This window comes from Salvelinus fontinalis, chromosome 7 (assembly GCF_029448725.1).
Source record: "Salvelinus fontinalis isolate EN_2023a chromosome 7, ASM2944872v1, whole genome shotgun sequence".
Lineage (NCBI taxonomy): Eukaryota > Metazoa > Chordata > Actinopteri > Salmoniformes > Salmonidae > Salvelinus > Salvelinus fontinalis.
Window position 1 is genome coordinate 38894815 of NC_074671.1, and position 19259 is coordinate 38914073.

The 19259-nt window shown below is 41.2% G+C and overlaps 1 protein-coding gene across 3 annotated transcripts in view; it reads left to right on the forward strand.

Annotated features, from left to right (window-relative positions):
* Nucleotides 1-18717, forward strand: part of LOC129859463 (rho GTPase-activating protein 12-like) — a 90478-nt gene extending 71761 nt beyond the window's left edge. Inside the window, exons 5-18 of one of the 3 annotated variants that reach the window (XM_055929282.1) lie at nt 1578-1658; nt 2637-2759; nt 3928-4005; nt 5647-5708; nt 5930-6011; nt 6336-6464; nt 7140-7343; nt 7566-7668; nt 11159-11278; nt 11392-11490; nt 11663-11740; nt 11838-11972; nt 13049-13154; nt 16333-18717. In XM_055929282.1, coding sequence (XP_055785257.1) covers nt 1578-1658; nt 2637-2759; nt 3928-4005; nt 5647-5708; nt 5930-6011; nt 6336-6464; nt 7140-7343; nt 7566-7668; nt 11159-11278; nt 11392-11490; nt 11663-11740; nt 11838-11972; nt 13049-13154; nt 16333-16507 — 1575 coding nt within the window. In that variant the 3' untranslated portion in view covers nt 16508-18717. The remainder of the gene's footprint in view (nt 1-1577; nt 1659-2636; nt 2760-3927; nt 4006-5646; nt 5709-5929; nt 6012-6335; nt 6465-7139; nt 7344-7565; nt 7669-11158; nt 11279-11391; nt 11491-11662; nt 11741-11837; nt 11973-13048; nt 13155-16332) is intronic. The other 2 variants (XM_055929283.1, XM_055929284.1) reach the window with 2 other exon arrangements.
* Nucleotides 18718-19259: the final 542 nt, after the last annotated feature.

Here is a 19259-nt window from a genome sequence, read left to right on the forward strand (position 1 = left end):
ATTGAAAGAACTTTGAACATTTTCAAGTGCAGTCGCAAAAACCATCAAGCGCTATGATGAAATTGGCTCTCGTGAGGACTGCCACAGGAAAGGAAGACCCAGAAATACGTTCATTAGAGATAACGGCAACTCAGATTGTAGCCCAAATAAATGCTTCATACAGTTCAGGTAACGTACACATCTCAACATCAACTGTTCAGAGGAGACCGCGTGATTCAGGTCTTCATGGTCAAATTGTATTTTTTTATTTAACCAGGCAAGTCAGTTAAGAACAAATTCTTATTTACAATGACGGCCTACCCCAGCCATACCCGGATGACGCTGGGCCAATTGTGCGCCGCCCTATGGGACTCCCAATCACGGCAGGATATGATGCAGCTTGGATTCGAACCAGGTACCTCTTGCACTGAGATGCAGTGCCATAGAACGTTGCGCCACTCGGGAGCCCGAATTTCTGCAAACAAACCAATACTAAAAGACATCAATAAGAAGAAGAGACTTGCTTGGGCCAAGAAACACGAGCAATGGACATTACACCGGTGGAAATCTGTCCTTTGGTCTAATGGGTGAGAATCTGTCTTTTGGTCTGATGTAAGATTTTTGGTTCCAACCTCTGTATCTTTGTGAGACGCAGAGTAGGTGAACGGATGATCTGCGCATGTGTGGTTCCCACCGTGAAGCATGAATTCAAGGCACACTTAACCATCATGGCTACCACAGCATTCTTCAGCGATACACCATCCCATCTGGTTTGGGTTTAGTGGGACTATAATTTGTTTTTCAACAGGACAATGACCCATAACACACCTCCAGGCTGTGTAAGGGCTATTCGACCAAGGAGAGTGATGGAGTGCTGCGTCAGATGACCTGGCCTCCACACTCACCCGACCTCAACCCAATTGAGATGGTTTGGGATGAGTTGGACCGCAGAGTGAAGGAAAAGCAGCCAACAAGTCCTCAGCATACGTGGGAACTCCTTCAAGACTTCATTCCTCATGAAGCTGGTTGAGAGAATTTCAAGTGTGCAAAGCTGTCATCAAGGCAAAGGGTGGCTACTAAAATCTAAAATGTATTTTGATTTGTTGAACACTTTTTTGGTTACTACATGATTCCATATGTTATTTCATAATTTTGATGTCTTCACTATTATTCTACAATGTAAAAATAAAGAAAAACCCTTGAATGAGTAGGTGTGTCCAAACTTTTGACTGGTACTGTATATAATTGCTGTCTCTTCACAGTCCGCTTTGTGTGGAGTTCTTTTATCATTTTTTAAAAATCCGGTTTTATTGCGAGCTTGAGTTATTTGGTGTTGCAGAGAGCTCCATGTAGTTTTGGCTCTATTTAATACTGTGCGTTATCCCACACATACCAATGGGAGGACTGACTGTTGGGATGTTGTTTTCTCCTACTTGACCGAGAGAACATTTCTTTACTACTTTATTTGAAACTTTCTACCATCTATAATCCATTTTCCGGTCATCATTGATAACCCATTGCTCTGTATTTTACGGTGTATTATTGTCCATGTGAGTTTTGAAACTGTGTTCAGTGCTCATTAGAGTTTGTGTTTGCAGTGGATAAAGCACGTGGACAAGCAGGGGAGGCCGTACTACTACAGCTCAGATGGCTCCAGGTCTGAATGGGAACTACCCAAAGTAAGTCAACACATTTTAATGTCTTTAATTTATTTGTATAGGCCAATTCCAAACTTCCGCATACATTGAATCATTGACATCAATGCATGACTAAGAAAAAATTGTACTCAAGTGTAAGTGAGGATTCGTCCAAGATTGACTTCTACTGGAGATCATCCAATTGGGGAGAATCTCAATTGCATACTCCTCACATCCTTTCTCCTCGCCTCCTTCTGAAAACCCATTGGAGGAGAAGGCCAGAGGGGAGGGACCTCTGGCTTTCTCATTGGATGGGTTTTGAGAAAGAGGTGAGGAGAGAGGACGCTAGGACTATGCAATTGAGATTCTTCCTTGATTTTGGTTTTGCCTCGTATGACACCACTACCTTGTAGCACATTTCTTGGTGCGTCAGTCTATTTCCTCCTCTGCGATCTAATCATCCGTCTTTGTCTTTTCACCTTAACTGGTCTGGAGTTTGTGCCCTAATGTACCTGAAAGTGACTTAGTGGCTAGTTTCTCTCCTGTAATCTTGTTGGTTAAGCGGAGATCAGACGGGTAGAGAATAGGCATTAGCTTTCATTTGGCTGGCCAACCGGCGGGCTGAGCGGACACACGCAGGGATGCAGGCAGACATACACGTAGATAGGCTGGGTGTGGTGGTATCCTTTAGCAACCCTGGAAGAAGACACCAGTGGGGGGCTCCGTCTCTCTGAAAGGGGTCCTACTGATGGGTGACTGATGATACGCTGGGCCATCAAAGGAGCGGTATGAATAACAGATACTGGATACATGCCAAGCCACGCCTCTTCTAGGACCTTTACTCTGCTGGAGTTGTTATCAGTGGATAACGAGTTAAACCTGGACCTCTTTCTGTCCCCCTCGCCCACCCTCTTTCTCTCTCCCCTCTGACTTTCTTCACTGCCCTCCCCTTTGCTCTCTTTTTCTCACTCCCGTTCTCTCACCCTCCCTCTCACTCCCTTGCTCCCTCCCTCCATCCAGTACAATGTGTCCCCTCAGCCAGGCGATCCCCCCAAGAGTCGTAGCCTGGAGAGGAAACAGTCAGACCCCATTGTCCTGACCAAGTGGAGACACAGCACCTACGTACTAGACCTCAACGACAAGGTACTGTAAGACCACATGCTCTCTCTGTGTGTATCCTACATATCATATCCTCCAGTTATATTGGCAACTCTGTTTACTCCTGTCAACACTAGGGTTCGGGTCAATTCCATTTTAATTTAGTCAATTACAGAAGTAAACTGAAATTCCAATGCTTTTCAATTAATTGACCGAATTGAATGTAAGTGACACCATCCCTGGTTGTCACCAGTTACCACTTGTTTTGATGCTGTAAATAAGTTTGACGCTGCTCTGTAAGAGTGTTCTTGAACCCTATCTTAGCCATCTGGTCAGTTGTTTGTCTGGTCAGTACAGCAGGTGGTCAGTCTGGCCAGTATGTTGTCCCTTTGCATGCTCTTGGTCTTGCTTGGGTCTCAGTGAGTTATATTAATTCTGTGTGGGCGTGAAGAGGATAAGAGTCATACGAGGTAATCCACTAGCTACTCCTCTCATTGACAAATCCCTGTCACACGCGATGTGGGCTAAACCATGCGTTTAAAGCATTGTCTTTGGGACTAGTCCGTTGATTCAATTGTACCTGGATAAGTGAATCAGATGCAGCCGTAGTATTTGAACTTATTTCTGTTACAGTTCTCTTTAAAAAAAACTCAGGCACTTTGGCTCTGGCCATCACATGGGGAGAGTTTGTCACTCTCTCTTTTCCGCAGTAAAGTCAGTATCCCCCGCTCTCACGCCTCCCCCCTTACCCCGCCTCCACCAATCCAGAGCGTAAACGATCAGATACCTACCCATTGCTGATTTAAACCAGAAATGCAGAGTATGAGGTTCTCACAAAATTAAATTTCCCTTACTCAATCAAATGTGCTCTGTTGTTCTCTGTCTGTGTGTGTCAAACCAAATATTTCAGAGAATAACTTGGACTATTATGTGAAAGTGCAACAAAGCCTTTAAACAAACACACCTCTTTACTTATTAGTTGACATGAGCACTTCACAATAACCAACAGTAGTTGTATTGGCAATTTGAAGTCAGATACCCTGCATTAAGTACCCAAGTACTATGAAGGATTTCTGCTCCAGATCCTTGATTAATTTTCTCTTCCTGACTAACTAACCATAAATCTAACCCTAATCTTCCGCTTATCTTCTCTAGTTTCCATCATCATCATGTTGACCTTGTTCTTTATCATTGTGTCTGTATCATTGTGTAGGAGTGTGGGCCTACAGTCCCCAAGCCGAGTTCTCCTGACTTTGACTCCTGCCCCTCATCTCCCAAGCACCCCTCAATCGTCAGTATTCCCAAGCTTTCGCTCCACAACATGCAACATCCATCGCCTCTCTCACTATGCATTGCTTTTACCCATCATCCTCTATCATCTGCATCTATCTTTCTTTCTCTCCTGCATGTGTCCTTTCTGTTTCTCCTATCTGCTACCATAGCCAATGTCCATTCTACTGTCCAATAGTTTAGTTTATGGTGAATGTTTCTCTGTTAGGGTAATGTCTTTCACCTTGTGGGACCACTGATCACAGACTGTTTGAATCAGTAGTCTGTGTCTGTGTCATACCACTCTCTACTGCCGGTAGAAGGAACGACGTCTGTCACCCCTTTCCCTACCCCATTTCCTCTAGCACTTTTTGTGTGTGCGAGTACATACACTGAATGTACAAAACATTAGGAACACCCACTCTTTCCATGACATAGACTGACCAGGTGTCCTTTTATTGATGTCACTTGTTAAATCCACTTCAATCAGTGTAGATGAAGGGTAGGAGACAGGTTAAAGACAATTGAGACATGGATTGTGTATGTGTGCCATTCAGAGGGTGAATGGGCAAGACAAAAGATTGAAGTGCCTTTTGAATTGGGTATGGTAGTAGGTGCCAGGTGCACCGGTTTGAGTGTGCCAAGAACGGCAACGCAGCTGGGTTTTTCACGCTCAACAGTTTTCCTTGTGTATCAAGAGTGGTCCACTACCTAAAGGACATCCAGCTAACTTGACACAACTGTGGAACGCTATCGACACCTTGTAGAGTCCATGCCCCAACGAATTGAGGATGTTCTGATGACAAAAGGGGCTGTAACTCAATATGAGGAAGGTGTTCCTAATGTTTTGTACACTCAGTGTATGTTTGTGTTAGTGTGTGCTCAAGGCACGAGCCTTATTATATTGTTATTCTTTTTCTGTATCTCACCCGCCGCTGGCTGTTTTCCCTCTCCCGTGTGTGTGTGTGTGTGTTTGCGCACTGCAAAAACTGAAATGTAAGTAAGCCTAAAAAAATATCTCATATTGAGTGATAATTCACTTAAGATTATTATTATTATAATTTGTATGTGTGTGTTTATATGTCTTTTTTTTTTTAAACCAAGCTAAATTATGTAACGTCATTGGCAGATTTTGGCTCCCGGGTGGCGCAGCGGTATAAGACACTACATTTCAGTGCAAGAGGTGTCACAAGCCTGGTTCGAATCCAGGCTGTATTACATCCGGCCTTGATTGAGCGGCGCCAAATTGACCCAGCGTTGTCTGGGTTTGGCCGTTGTAGGCCGTCATTATTAACAAGAGTTTGTTCTTAAATTCTAACTGACTTGCCTAGTTAAATAAATAAAAATCTATATGTATTTACCTACAAAAAAATCTTAATACGTTTATTTTATTCTTATTTCAAGATATTTTACCTTAAGACAAAAAATATCTTGAAATAAGAAATTACTTTTATTAAATATTTGTTATGTTAAAATAAGCAAAATGATCTGCCAATGACATTAGATAAATTAGCTTGGTACGAAAAAAACAACATTTTAAGTGAATTAATATAAAATACGATATTTAGACTTGCTTAGATTTCACTTTTTTTTGCAGTATGTGTGGTGTGTTTGTACTACCTGGGTCTGACTGTGTTTGTCTCCTGTCTCTTTCTCTCTACAGCCCTCTGAGAAGTGTGGAGTCCTCAACGTCACCAAAATAACTGAGAATGGCAAAAAAGTCAGGTAGAGAAGATACATTAAAAAGATCTTGTAGGTTAGATTAGAAAATGTTATCATTCTCTTATGAGGAAATTGGAGGATAATACAGAACCATACAAACAAAACAATAAATATATATTTTTTTTATTGATTCTTTGTTGAAATAATGGACAGACTGATGGTTGATAAATGGTTGTGTTGTGAAGTGGTTGATAAATGGTTGTGTTGTGAAATGGTTCAAACAGAAAGAACTGGACGTCGTCATGGACGGTGCTACAGGGCTCCTCGCTACTCTTCACTAAAGGACAGGGAAGTGGGACCAGCTGGGTACGTACTAAGAACCATCTTGGGTGACAGAATGTGGCAGAGTTTGTACAGTTGAAGTACATTTTTGGATTAAAAAATAAATACATTTGAGCTAATTGCCTCCCCTACTTTTCCAATAACCTGCAGGATTCTTTTTACCTCAGAAGGAGGGTGGTAGTGCCTAAGAACTACCTGGCTGGCTGTCTATCTCCATTTAGTAGTAGTACACCATACCTCTTCCTGTTTTCTCTTTCATCAGTCCGTGACTCTTTATTTCTCATTTGCCATCCTTCCCTCCCTCTTACTTCTCCTTCCTCCTCTCCTCTTTCCTCTCCTCGTCCAAAGTCCTACTACCGTAGTGGCTCCATCCCTGAGCTGCTGCTCACTCTGCTGGCCAACTGGAAGCGTTCGGTCAAGCCTCGCCCAGCTGTCTCCTATGACCACTCTGTCCATGAGCGTTCCAAGGCTGCCACTGTATGTCTCCTCTGTCCCTGTGCATGTCTCCCATTTGTCCCTCTGCCTCTCCATCATGCTCACATTGTCCTATCCCCTGCCTGCTGCCCATAACCTCATCTGATTGGGTCACCAAGGGGTTGGGAGGGAACTTTGAGTTTCAGGCATGCGCTCCCTCTGGATTATTTTTCCTGATATCATGATATGAAGATTGAATCGTCTTGATTGGTTTCCCCAGTTTGCCTGAGAGGGGATGTTTGTAAAAACGAAAAGAGTGTTCCAAAGAATGAACAATACATGATTGAGTTTCTATTTTTAAAACAATATATGAAAAAGAAAATAGAGGAGCTGTTCCTTAGATAAAGGTGGTGTAAAAATGCGTACAATAATACAGTGCTTTAAAAAATGTGGTAACAATTTAACTTCATAATAATACAGTACTAAATATCCAGCTTGTAACACAGTGGTGTGAATATGATAATCTGTGTTTATCTTCAAGTAAACCTAGCACTTAATAACTCATGTATAACTATAACACAGTAACTTGTAACCTAACACTGCTTTTGTTGTTTTTAATGCAACTTGTAATAATAACGGTGGGAAAAGTACTCATGAAAGATTTACCACTATTACTATCCTTGAGCTGGAAAACCAGCTCTTATCTGATTGATTGTCTGAATGTTGATTTCCTTGTAGAAGTTTGGCGGTAACCAGTCGAAGCCGGAATTCACTGTGGATCTCAGAGGGGGGTCAGTTGATTGGGCCTCGAAGGATAAGTCCAGCAAGAAGCACGTCATTGAGCTGAAGACCCGTCAGGGGACGGAGCTGCTGATCCAATCAGAGATCGACAGCGTCATCAACGACTGGTACCGAGTCCTGACGGACACCATCAGTACACATGTGAGTGGACCGCTCTTCTCAGCCTATCTATCTTCTCAGTTCTCAACATAGTAGTTACGGTACCACACCTCTGTAAAGTACAAGTTAGGTTTGTCAACATCCACAACGAGAGGCTTCTGAAATGTATGCATTTATCTGTAATCTGTTCAGTACCACTCCCTTTCACGGCAGAGGTGATCCAGGCTGATTTGAATAACTTGTGGTGTTTGTGTATGTGGACAGGCATGGGAGTCAGATGAAGCCTTAGATGAGGACATGCCTGAGTCCCCCGGTGCAGAAAAACAAGACAAGGAGAAAGACCACAGAGACTCCAAGAAAAACAGAGGTTCCTTGACTAAATACACTGTGTGTGTGTGTCGCGCTCACGCGTGCGTCAGTGTTAGTTTTGTCAACAAAAAGTGAATGAAATATTCATAATTAGACCCAGGAAGAACTATAACCAAACAAAAATGTATTTTCATTTCAGTTGACTAAAACGAGATGAGACATTTACCTCTGACTACTAAATGGACCGGACAATAGTTTTTAGAGAGATTGAGAGCTTTTCAATGATAAGCACAATTAATATTAGCAGCATAGATGTGCAGCGCAATTCTGTTCAGCATTGGGAAGGAAAGGTTATAGCTGGTGAGTTGCGGGGGAGCAACCGATGAGTGTGGGCAGACCGGCTCCGCCTCGGATTATACACATTGCACAGGCAACTCTCTTGCTTCCCTGTAGCTAACCAGTCACTACCAGCCTCCTAGTTAGCTACCCTGTGCCTGGTTAAGAAACACAAGCTGCTTAACAAAATGAAAAACAATAGCAGCATTTGAGTTTAATAGTAAAACAACAGTCTAGCTATGTTTTTCTCTCCCATGATTAGGCTCTGGAAAAGTAGGCTGTCTTTGAATTTGTAGTCTCACTCAACCCTCCCACTTCAATTCCCACTTCTCCCTCTTTTCCTCACTGAAAATGGCTTGATTCTAGCCCTTAGGCTATCGTTGCAAAGACATGACCCATGGCGCTAAGGTTTTTTTTCTTCTATCGTGCATTGGCGGATTTTACATTCATAAAGCATATCACAGGCCGTTCTAAAACTAGGCTACTTGCGGACCTGACCGTTAACCATTGTTTAGGCTACACCTTGTTCAGTCATGTTACCTCATTAGCTACCGAAAGCTAACAACCTGGGGCGCGTTCAGCTGGCTGCAACATTCTGGAATGTTCAGAAAGAAATAGGCTATGTAGAACAAACTCTGATACGTTGAATAAGGAATAATGTTGGCTCTGTTCATGGAATTCCTATCTGCAACGTTCAAGAATGTTTTTTTAACTGAATGTGGCCATGGTAACATTACCAGTAGCCTATATGCAAACATTTGGTGGCACAGAAACTAAGGAAAAGAGAGAGCAAAACATTTATTGACTAAATTCCTCTTGCCACTATGCTATATCTGGGTAAATAACTTTATTTTGAGTTTAATGTGGATCAGACTTGAGCACTTGGACCAGGACTCAAGCACTGGGACACGGACTTTAGAAATTGGGACTCGTGACTCGATTCGTGACTTGAGCATTGGTGATTCTGACTTGGACTCGAGCGCAGGGGAATCAAGGTTCAGTGACTCAACTACATCACTGGGCGAAACAGTCATTAGCCCCTGTTCTACTTTTGGACATTAATGTGGCTCCGGCGTCTGTGGAACGTTGATAACAATGGCAATGACGTGACCAAGTAATGGAGGTGCAACCCATACTACTTTGCCAATACTTTGCGGCACCATCTAGTCTCTCTCTCTGATTGTGTGTGTCTGTTTTGTTTTGTATGTAATGTGCAATATCTGTGTAGGCTGAATTAGGAATTTGCATGGACAAATAATTATTATATAGTATTCTTATATACAGTACCAGTCAAAAGTGTGGACACACCTACTCATTCCACGGTTTTTATTTATCAAAACTATGAAATAACACATCTGGAATCATGGAGTAACCAAAAAAGTGTTAAACAAATCAAACGATATGTTTGAGATTCTTCAAAGTAGCCAACCTTTGCCTTGATTACAGCTTTGCACACTTTTGGTATTCTCTCAACCAGCTCTATGAGGTAGTCACCTGGAATACATTTCAATTAACAAGTGTGCCTTGATAAAAGTTAATTTGTGTAATTTATTTCCTTAATGTGTTTGAACCAATCAGTTGTGTTGTGACAAGGTAGGGGTGGTATACAGAAGATAGCCCTATTTGGTAAAAGAACAAGTACATATTATGGCAGGAGCCGCTCAAATAAGCAAATAGAACGACAATCCATCATTACTTTAAGACATGATGATCAGTCAATATGGAACATTTCAAGAACTTTTAAAGTTTCTTCAAGTGCAGTGGCAAAAACCATCAAGCGCTATGATGAAACTGGCTCTCATGAGGACCGCCACAGGAAAGGAAGACCCAAAGTTACCTCTGCTGCAGTAGATAAGTTCATTAGAGTTACCAGCCTCAGAAATTGCAGCCCAAATAAATTCTTCAGAGTTCAAGTAACAGACACATCTCAACATCAACTGTTCAGAGGAGACTGTGTGAATTAGGCCTTCATCGTCAAATTAAACCACTTCATCGGCAAAGAAACCACTACTAAAGGACACCAATAAGAAGAGGGGACTTGGACGTTAGAGCAATGGACATTAGACCAGTGGAAATCTGTCCTTCCGTCTGATGAGTCCAAATATAAGATTTTTGGTTCCAACCGCCATGTCTTTGTGAGACGCAGAGTAGGCGTACAGATTATCTCTGCATGTGAGGTTCCCACCATGAAGCATGGAGGAGGTGTGATGGTGTGGGGGTGCTTTGCTTGTGACACTGTCAGTGATTTATTTAGAATTCAAGGCACACTTAACCAGCATGGCTACCACAGCATTCTGCAGCGATACGCCATCCCATCTGGTTTGCTTTTAGTGGGACTATCATTTGTTTTTCAACATGACAATGACCCAACACACCTCCAGGCTGTGTAATTTGACCAAGAAGAAGAGTGATGGACTGCTGCATCTAATGACCTGGCCTCCACAATCACCCGACCTCAACCCAGTTGAGATGGTTTGGGATGAGTTGGACCGCAGAGTGAAGGGAAAGCAGCCAACAAGTGCTCAGCATATGTGGGAACTCCTTCAAGACTGTTGGAAAACCATTCCAGGTGAAGCTGGCTGAGAGGATGCCATGAGTGTGCAAAACTGTCATCAAGGCAAAGGGTGGCTACTTTGAAGAATCTAAAATATATTTTGATTTAACACTTTTTTGGTTACTACATGATTCCTTATGTGTTATTTCATAGTTTTGAACTCTTCATTATAATTCCAAAATGTAGAAAATTGTGAAATAAATAAAAACCCTTGAATAAGCGGGTGTCTAAACTTTTGACTGATACTGTATGTTTTACATTTTTCTGCTTTTGGGAAGAGAATAGAAACATATGTTGGTAGGACCAGGCTATGTATGTTTGTGCACATGGAAGTCAGTGATTTATGTTTACTATAGGTTAATGAGGCAATACAAATGTGATGTGACTGAACTGGGACTGAAATGAAAGGACATTTAGTTAACTAAAATGGCCCACTGTTTTTTATTATTTTGAAAATATCTAGACTAAATCATTATTGAAATGACAAAAAAATGTGACTACGACTTAATGATATTTTAGTCAAAATGACAAAGACTAGACTAAATCTGAATTACATGTGAGAATGTTTGCGTAGTTTGCGTGTTAGTGATCTAAAAAGGTTTTGTCACCAAATGCCCTCTTAGTACCTGTTTAGTCATTTTCCTCCATATGCTTTCAGCGATGAAGACATCTGTGAGTATGGACTCCTCGGACCAGAAGAAGACCAGAGTAAAGCTGAAGAAGTTCCTGACTCGCCGACCCACCTACCAGGCCGTCAGAGACAAGGGCTACATTAAAGGTACGGATGGCCTCACTGCAAGCCAGTTCCTATAAAGGTGACATTTGACATGCCTGTCTATCTCTTTATTTGTTATTTAAAATATACTTCTCTTGCTTTGTGTTGCGCCACAGACCAGGTGTTTGGCTGCAGCCTCAGCAGCCTGTGTCAGAGGGAGAACACTTCGGTGCCCACTTTTGTCACCATGTGCATCGACCACGTGGAAAACACAGGTATGACCTCTGTGTTTCTGTTCCCTCTTTCTGCCTTTTAAAATGAGCCATTTTGTTTCCATTATGTGTACTGAATGAGTTATAATGCTGTCTCTGTATCTTTCTCTTTCCCCCTCCTCTATGTCTCTGTCCTCTTGTCTTTGTGTCTCTGACCATGTCCTCTCTTCTGCAGGTCTGAGTATAGATGGGATATACAGAGTGAGTGGGAACCTAGCCGTGATACAGAAGCTGCGCTTTGCTGTCAATCACGGTAGGTCAAAAATAGTTTTTTGTTTTCTTTTGGAACCAGTGGAATTGTCCATGGAACAGTACTAAAAGAGCAAGCCTTGTTTGTTTGTGTGTTCCAGATGAGAAGGTAGAGCTGGATGACAGTAAGTGGGAAGATATCCACGTGACTACAGGAGCCCTGAAGATGTTATTCAGAGAGCTGCCTGAGCCCCTTTTCACCTACGACTCTTTCAACGATTTTATCAACGCCATCAGTGAGTAGTAACACACTTGACTACACTGTTAGACTTCACTTTGCTGTATAACAAACACTGTACTGTACAACACATATACCATAGAGATCCTATTAAATTACGAATTCCTATTCTAATTCCTAATTCTATAACGTATACATTATATGTCTGTCTACTGAGCCACTATTTATAACGGTAAAATCAAGGTTTGATGGTTTGCTTAAAGACGATGCCTATTAAGACATAATTGACTTCATATGCTTTACCACTTGGTTTGGTGATTCCAAATGTGTGCTATTTTAAATGTATCCACAAGATGGCACCCTTATCATTTAAATTCACAAAAATGAATTAGGATTAAGGATTAGGGTTGCAAAACTATGGTAATTTACCAAAGTTACCGGAATCTTCTATAATTTTGGTAATTTATGGTAATCTATGGTAACTTTGGTCATTTGATGTATTCATATACAGTATAATATTCATTTTTTATATCTTTATATATATTGTCCATGAGTTTCTATTGGATAAACCATATGGTTCAAGAGAAAATAGTCTAATTAATGAAAAAAGCATATAATCAACAATGGAATTATTTTCAATTAACTCTTCCAACTATTTACTTTTTTTTTTACAACTGCCACTAGTTTGGCCCCGAAACATTTACAACAAAGACAAATTGACATTAAATAAAAGCTATTTAATGCTGAAACCCTCATATTAAGCACAGAAGGTATTCACTAAATTGATGGTTTATATTTAGGATAATTTTTTACAGCTTTGTCATTCTATTTTTTATTTGAAAATAATCTTGTTTGATTATTTTAGATATTTTACATGTGATAAGGCCACAAAGTGGGCCAGGGATAATTATAGACACTTGTGATAATCTGAAGTACCCAAAAGGGCCACTAGATGGCTTGGGATAAATTACATAAAATCCTTGAAAGTTACGAACATTCTAATAGTTTACTGGTAAACTTAGAAAGTTTCCTGTAATATACCCTTCATTTGCAACCCTAATCAGGATCATGTACATGCTGTGTTTCTACATATGCAATGAAACTAATGGTTTTACATTTTTCCCTCTGTTCCAGAATGCTCAGACTACAAGCAGCGAGTGAATTTGATAAAAGACTTAATCAAGCATTTGCCAAAACCGAATCACGACACAATGCAATGCCTCTTCAAGCATCTCAGAAGGTAAGCAAAAAGCATCCTACATTTCTGCTAAGCTAAAGTAAATACTCTCTGATGGATGACAAGACCCAGCTCATAATTCATTGTGCTAGTCTGTTTAAGAGTAGCCTGGGAAGCCGCTAGCGGGCTTTATGGATCTCCACTATTGTCTGGGCTTGACGTGCACAGTCGGTAATACACTCATGTCCCCCTGTGACCGGTTCGTACATAAAGCATTCTCCATTCAAGCTGCAAAGGCTTTGATTTCCTCCTAAACTAGAGACGAGAAGGAGGGAGAAAGAAAACGGGGGAAATATTCATCGTTTTTAAAAATAGTTTTTTTGCCCATCTGCCCTCTCTTTTCCCCCCTCTCTTTTCAGAGGACAAAAATAAACTTTGTTTTGTACATTCTACACACATTTTACATACATGGGATTTTATTTTATTTATTTTTACACTTATAAAGTAATTTGATCTTTTTATACACAGTTGAAGTCGCCTAATTGACATCATTCGAGTCAATTGGAGGTGTACCTGTGGATGTATTTTAAGGCCTACCTTCAAACTCAGTGCCTCTTTGCTTGACATCATGGGAATATTAAAATAAATCAGCCAAGACCTCAGAAAATAAATTGTAGACCTTCACAAGTCTGGTTCATCATTGGGAGCAATTTCCAAAAGCCTTAAGGTACCACGTTCATCTGTACAAACAATAGTACGCAAGTATAAACACCATGGGAGCACGCAGCCGTCATACCGCTCAGGAAGGAGACGCATTCTGTCTCCTAGAGAAGAATGTACTTTGGTGCAAAAAGTACAAATCAATCCCAGAACAACAGCAAAGGACCTTGTGAAGATGCTGGAGGAAACAGGTACAAAAGTATTTACATCCACAGTAAAACGAGTCCTATATCGACATAACCTGAAAGGCCGCTCAGCAAGGAAGAAGCCACTGCTCCAAAACCGCCATTAAAAAAAGCCATACTACGGTTTGCAACTGCACATGGGGACAAAGATCATACTTTTTGGAGAAATGTCCTCTGGTCTAATGAAACAAGAATAGAACTGTTTGGCCATAATGACCATCATTATGATTGGAGGGAAAAGGGGGAGGCTTGCAAGCCGAAGAACACCATCCCATCCGTGAAGCACGGGTGGCAGCATCATGTTGTGGGGGTGCTTTGCTGCAGGAGGGACTGGTGCACTTCACAAAATAGATGGCATCATGAGGTAGGAAGATTATGTTCATATATTGAAGCAACATCTCAAGACATCAGTCAGGAGGAATGGGCCAAAATTCACCCAACTTATTGTGGGAAGCTTGTGGAAGGCTAGCTGAAACGTTTGACCCAAGTTAAACAATTTAAAGGCAATGCTACCAAATACTAATTGAGTGTATGTAAACTTCTGACCCACCTGAAAGAAATAATTCTACTATTAATCTGACATTTCACATCCTTAAAATAAAGTGGTGATCCTAACTGACCTAAGACAGGGAATTTTTACTAGGATTAAATGTCAGGAATTGTGAAACTGAGTTTAAATGTATTTGGCTAAGGTGTATGTGAACTTCCGACTTCAACTGTAGATATGACTGAAAACACAATGTATAAGTACTAACTATTATAGAACATGAGCTTTTAAACCCACCACTCAGCTACTCTCAGGAGCAATACCAAAATAAGTGATCTAGTGATTCTGTCTACTTGTCGCAAAATCTGCAGAGCTGAGATGGTTATATGCCCCATATACATAACATTCTGTTTGTGGCAAGAATTTTGTATAATTATTTTTTTCAAATCAAAAGTTTTGAATCAAGAGTTGTTTGCGTATCCGTTCATAAACCATGTGCCACGGAATCGGCACATCGAAAATCTCTTCCCAACTATTTTGCAACCTGTATGGTTCCGCAGCCAATATTTTGGTCCTCAAGTAAAACTGATATATATTTATTTTTTTATTGCACTTTTTGGTCTTTAATAAGTCTTGCATTTTGGACTTGCATACTTTCTTTATGAAACACAATGTTTCACCGTCATGCTAGAGTGGCTAACGCGTGTATTACTGGCTGTTCACATCAAGCCGAGACAAAAAGAGATCAGGCTAGTTTAAGAGGATTTTTACCTATTTACCCTTGAAAAAAATGTAAGAAGTTGCATATGCTCCCATGGATTGAATAGGTAAGCACCAACGTTTGAGCATACAGTGTCTTCTTCTGGGTAATATAATATATTATGTTTATTTACCACATATTGTCCCTTTTGCTTGGGACTCTATTGTTTGTCTGCTCTTTTTCTGTCAATAACCTACAGTAGCCTGTCAGTCCTCACTACTATCTTAGTTTGTTGACTTATTCTCAGATTGATGTGTCTGAGGTACAGAGGACCAGGGGACCTATAAGTAGGGTTCGGGGTAGATTCTCAGCCCATTGGAGCTCGGGGCTATATCATACAGTATGTTCAGAATGACATTTGCCTAAGCACTATTTGCATTTATATGGCCCTGTGTTTGCCATAATGCAATACCTTTAGATCTGGTGTTTCTTCTAGGAAATGTATTGTGTGACATTTTGTCTATATGGATGTGTATCCCAAATGACACCCTATTCCCTACATAGTGCTCTACTTTTCACCAGGGCTCTGGTCAAAAGTAGTGCGCTATATGGGGAATAGGGTGCCATTTGGGATGCTACCTATGTATATGAGACAAGGGGATTTAATTGGGTTTTCCAATGAATAATGTTACTGTGGAGCAGCGTTTCTGTATGCAAGGATTTTGATTTCCATTTAAAAGCAGCGATATTACCTGACGTTGTTTAACATTGTATTTTGCATCTTATGTTTTTTGAATACTAGCAGTAGCTTACTTAATAAATGTTATATACGTTTTGTCTCCAGCGTATACCTGATCCCTTTGTTGACCAGCCAACACCTGTAATGTGTTTTCTAAATGATATGCCTATTTCACCAAAACGGACTGACCATAGGGCAGTTGGGGAAAATGCCAGATGGTTCTGGTCCATCTTTAGCACAGTGGGCCTGTCTAAATTGGGGGTTTTGCGCATAATGATCATTATTTGGCTAGTAATGGGGGCCTCAAGGGAAAAATGTGCCTTTGTGTTGGAACTGCCTGGCAGATTTCTGCTCGCAGTCCGTCCCTGTATCCCACTCTTTCCTCCTCTCGCCTTCCTGTCTCTCTCCAGGGTGATTGATCATGGAGAGGCCAACCGTATGACGACCCAGAGCGTAGCGATCGTTTTCGGCCCCACCCTGCTCAGACCTGAGACGGAGACGGGAAACATCGCTGTTCACATGGTCTATCAGAACCAGATTGTTGAGCTCATCTTACTGGAGTATGAGAACATATTCGGCAGGTAGACAATAAACACCTAAGAACGACACCTGAGGTAAACTCCTGTGGAAGAGGATGGTCTGGTGACTGGTCGGACTCACCCAATTACGCTTATTTTTGGGACTGAAACATTGCTGCTGTGGACCCAGCAATTTAAAGAAAGAAAAACAAAAATGTAATTATTGTTCATTTGATAATAAGATTAATAAAGGAAACTAGTGAATGACTTTGCACTTAACATTTTGAGAGAGATGAGTATGATGTAAATAAATACAGATTTCATTCACTTTGGTTGCCATTCCTGCTGTGAGTAGCAGGGCGGTGCAGTTGCTTCAGGGGAGAGGGTTGGTTGGTTGGTTTGTTGGTTGGTGAGCTGGCTGGATCTAGGCATTGACGACGGACGGAGTGCAGTGTGAATGGCGTGGATGGATCTCCCTCCGTGTGTGACGTGATCCAGTGGATTTGAGTGTACAGGGTATAACTGTGTTCTACACTGGATTCCTATGGCCAGTATTAAGTACATACTACATACAACAAGAGCTTGGAAGAATAAGACTTACATTGTTTTGGACTGGAGTGAAACAGAAGAAGAGGATTGTGGGATACATTGATGTGGCGTTAAAGAAACCGCTGGAGTGACTTCCGGCTTTCTCTGATGACATCACAACACAGGAAGCACAACTCCATCCAGATCATTCAAACAACTAACTACCCACTGAATAACTGAGTGGCTGGGTGGTCTGATCTCCCTCTGTCAAGTCATTGGAAGCCCATATCCTACTACCATGTGGTAGAATATAGACCATGCTTGGTCGTCTGTATAAAGACTACTCTCATTGCTTTGTGTTGGAATAATAATAAGCTGAACCTATGAACTGGATAATCTCAGTGTTGTGGAACATTGACTGTTGACTTGACCTCTGAATTTTGTGAAGTACAATGTAAAGCCTCAGTGGTATGGATACAGAATCAATATTAAATATGGGGGCTCTCTGACGAGACCCCAAAATGATGTATGGGGTCTCTCGGAGGGGAACCCTGGATCAACTGGATGAGACATAGTCATGTGTATTAGCTGTATTTCCCCTACTTCATAATGAAAACATTCACCACGATCCGATCTGGGAACTGCATTTTAGCACTATTTTCCCTTTATAATGCACTACTTTTGACCAGAGTCTTTGACCAGTCAAAAGTAAGGCAATATACAGGGAATAGGGTGCGATTTTGGACGTGAAGAGGTCACCCTCCCTATCCTACCTCCCTCGCTAGAACTGGAGCCCCGCCCCTTCTTCCAGATCTACCCTTTGACCCTAGTGCAATCATCAACAGTGGTCAGTCAGTATGTCACATGACTGGTTTTGGGAAGCATCAAAACAAACCTGTGTTTGGGGGATAATACAGTAAATGAACTTGCTATATCTGAAGACTGTGGTTGCATCCTAAATGGCTTCCTATTCCCTATGCATAGGCCCTGGTCAAAATGAGTGCACTACATAGGAAATAGGGTGCCTGCCATTTGGGATGCACATAAGATCTTCCCTAATGTGTACAGATAAAGAACAGATGTGTGTTATTGTCTAGTCTAACGTGCTTGGTATGGTAGGCCTCTGCTAGTGAAAGGCCTTCATTATAAGTGTGAAAGTGTTGGCTTTTCAGTGAAAGGAGATGTCCTCTTTTCCCCACCTTCCTCCCTTTCCTGCTCTCATCCCTTCTTCCCTCGTGTTCTGGAGTTACTGGGAAAAGAGATGGAGATGCAGTCAGTCTTAACCAGTATTCATCTGAAATAGTCATGTTATGTCCCAAATAACACCCTATTCCCTATTTAGTGTGCCATTTGGGATGCAAAGCCTTTGTTCCAACTTTATAATCACTCTCCTTACCTAAGCTAATCTCAACGGGACTGGGACTGGAGAGAAAATGGAACTGGAAAATAGTATTACATTCAAGTTTATGGTGATGGAAGGTACAATGCAAAAAAGCCTCTGTGCATATTATGTACAGCAGCCTACATTAAAAAAAATATTTCCTCATTGAAGTATGTATGTTTTGATGGTGAGTGGTTGGTTCAACGAGTGAAATATCGCTGATTTTGTAAATTGTCGACAAAATACATAGATTGTTACAAAAAAGGAAATGGTATCTTGATTTTGACGCATGGTCAACTGCACATTTTGAATGTACTTTTCAGACTAACTGCTGTTTGTGACATGTCTAATAAAAAACTACAACTAAATGGAACTGACTTAAACTTTTTCACTTTCAGTTAACACAAAGGGTAGCCCTTTCCACAATGCCCCTGTCATCCCGTATACGGGTTGAAAATGGCAGATGTTGTCATTGTTAAGCGCCTAAATTGGAATAAAGTGGCTGTACATTAAAATGCTATAAATGACATCAGAGCTCAGGTTCTCCACTTCACAGCACTGTATGGGTTTTGACTAACAGCTGAACTTGCGCACCGAGCGCTACAAGATGATGCGCCCATTCCTCCCGCTAATTGGACAACTTTTGCACATTTGTAGTTGTCTGAGTGAGGGAAATGCTGTAAATCGAGTCTGTTCTGAAAGATGAGACATTGAGGATTATAATAAATACCGCTTTGATGTCATACAAGCAAACCACACACCCTGGAGTCCAAATCTGCATTTCACATTTCCATATTTGAAACTTCTCTCATTTACAATATCAACGTTTATGATCACTGTTTGACCCACAGTTACAAGGATGACAAGGTGTTATACCTTGGGACAGGGTTGTCCTGAACAAAATGAGCCT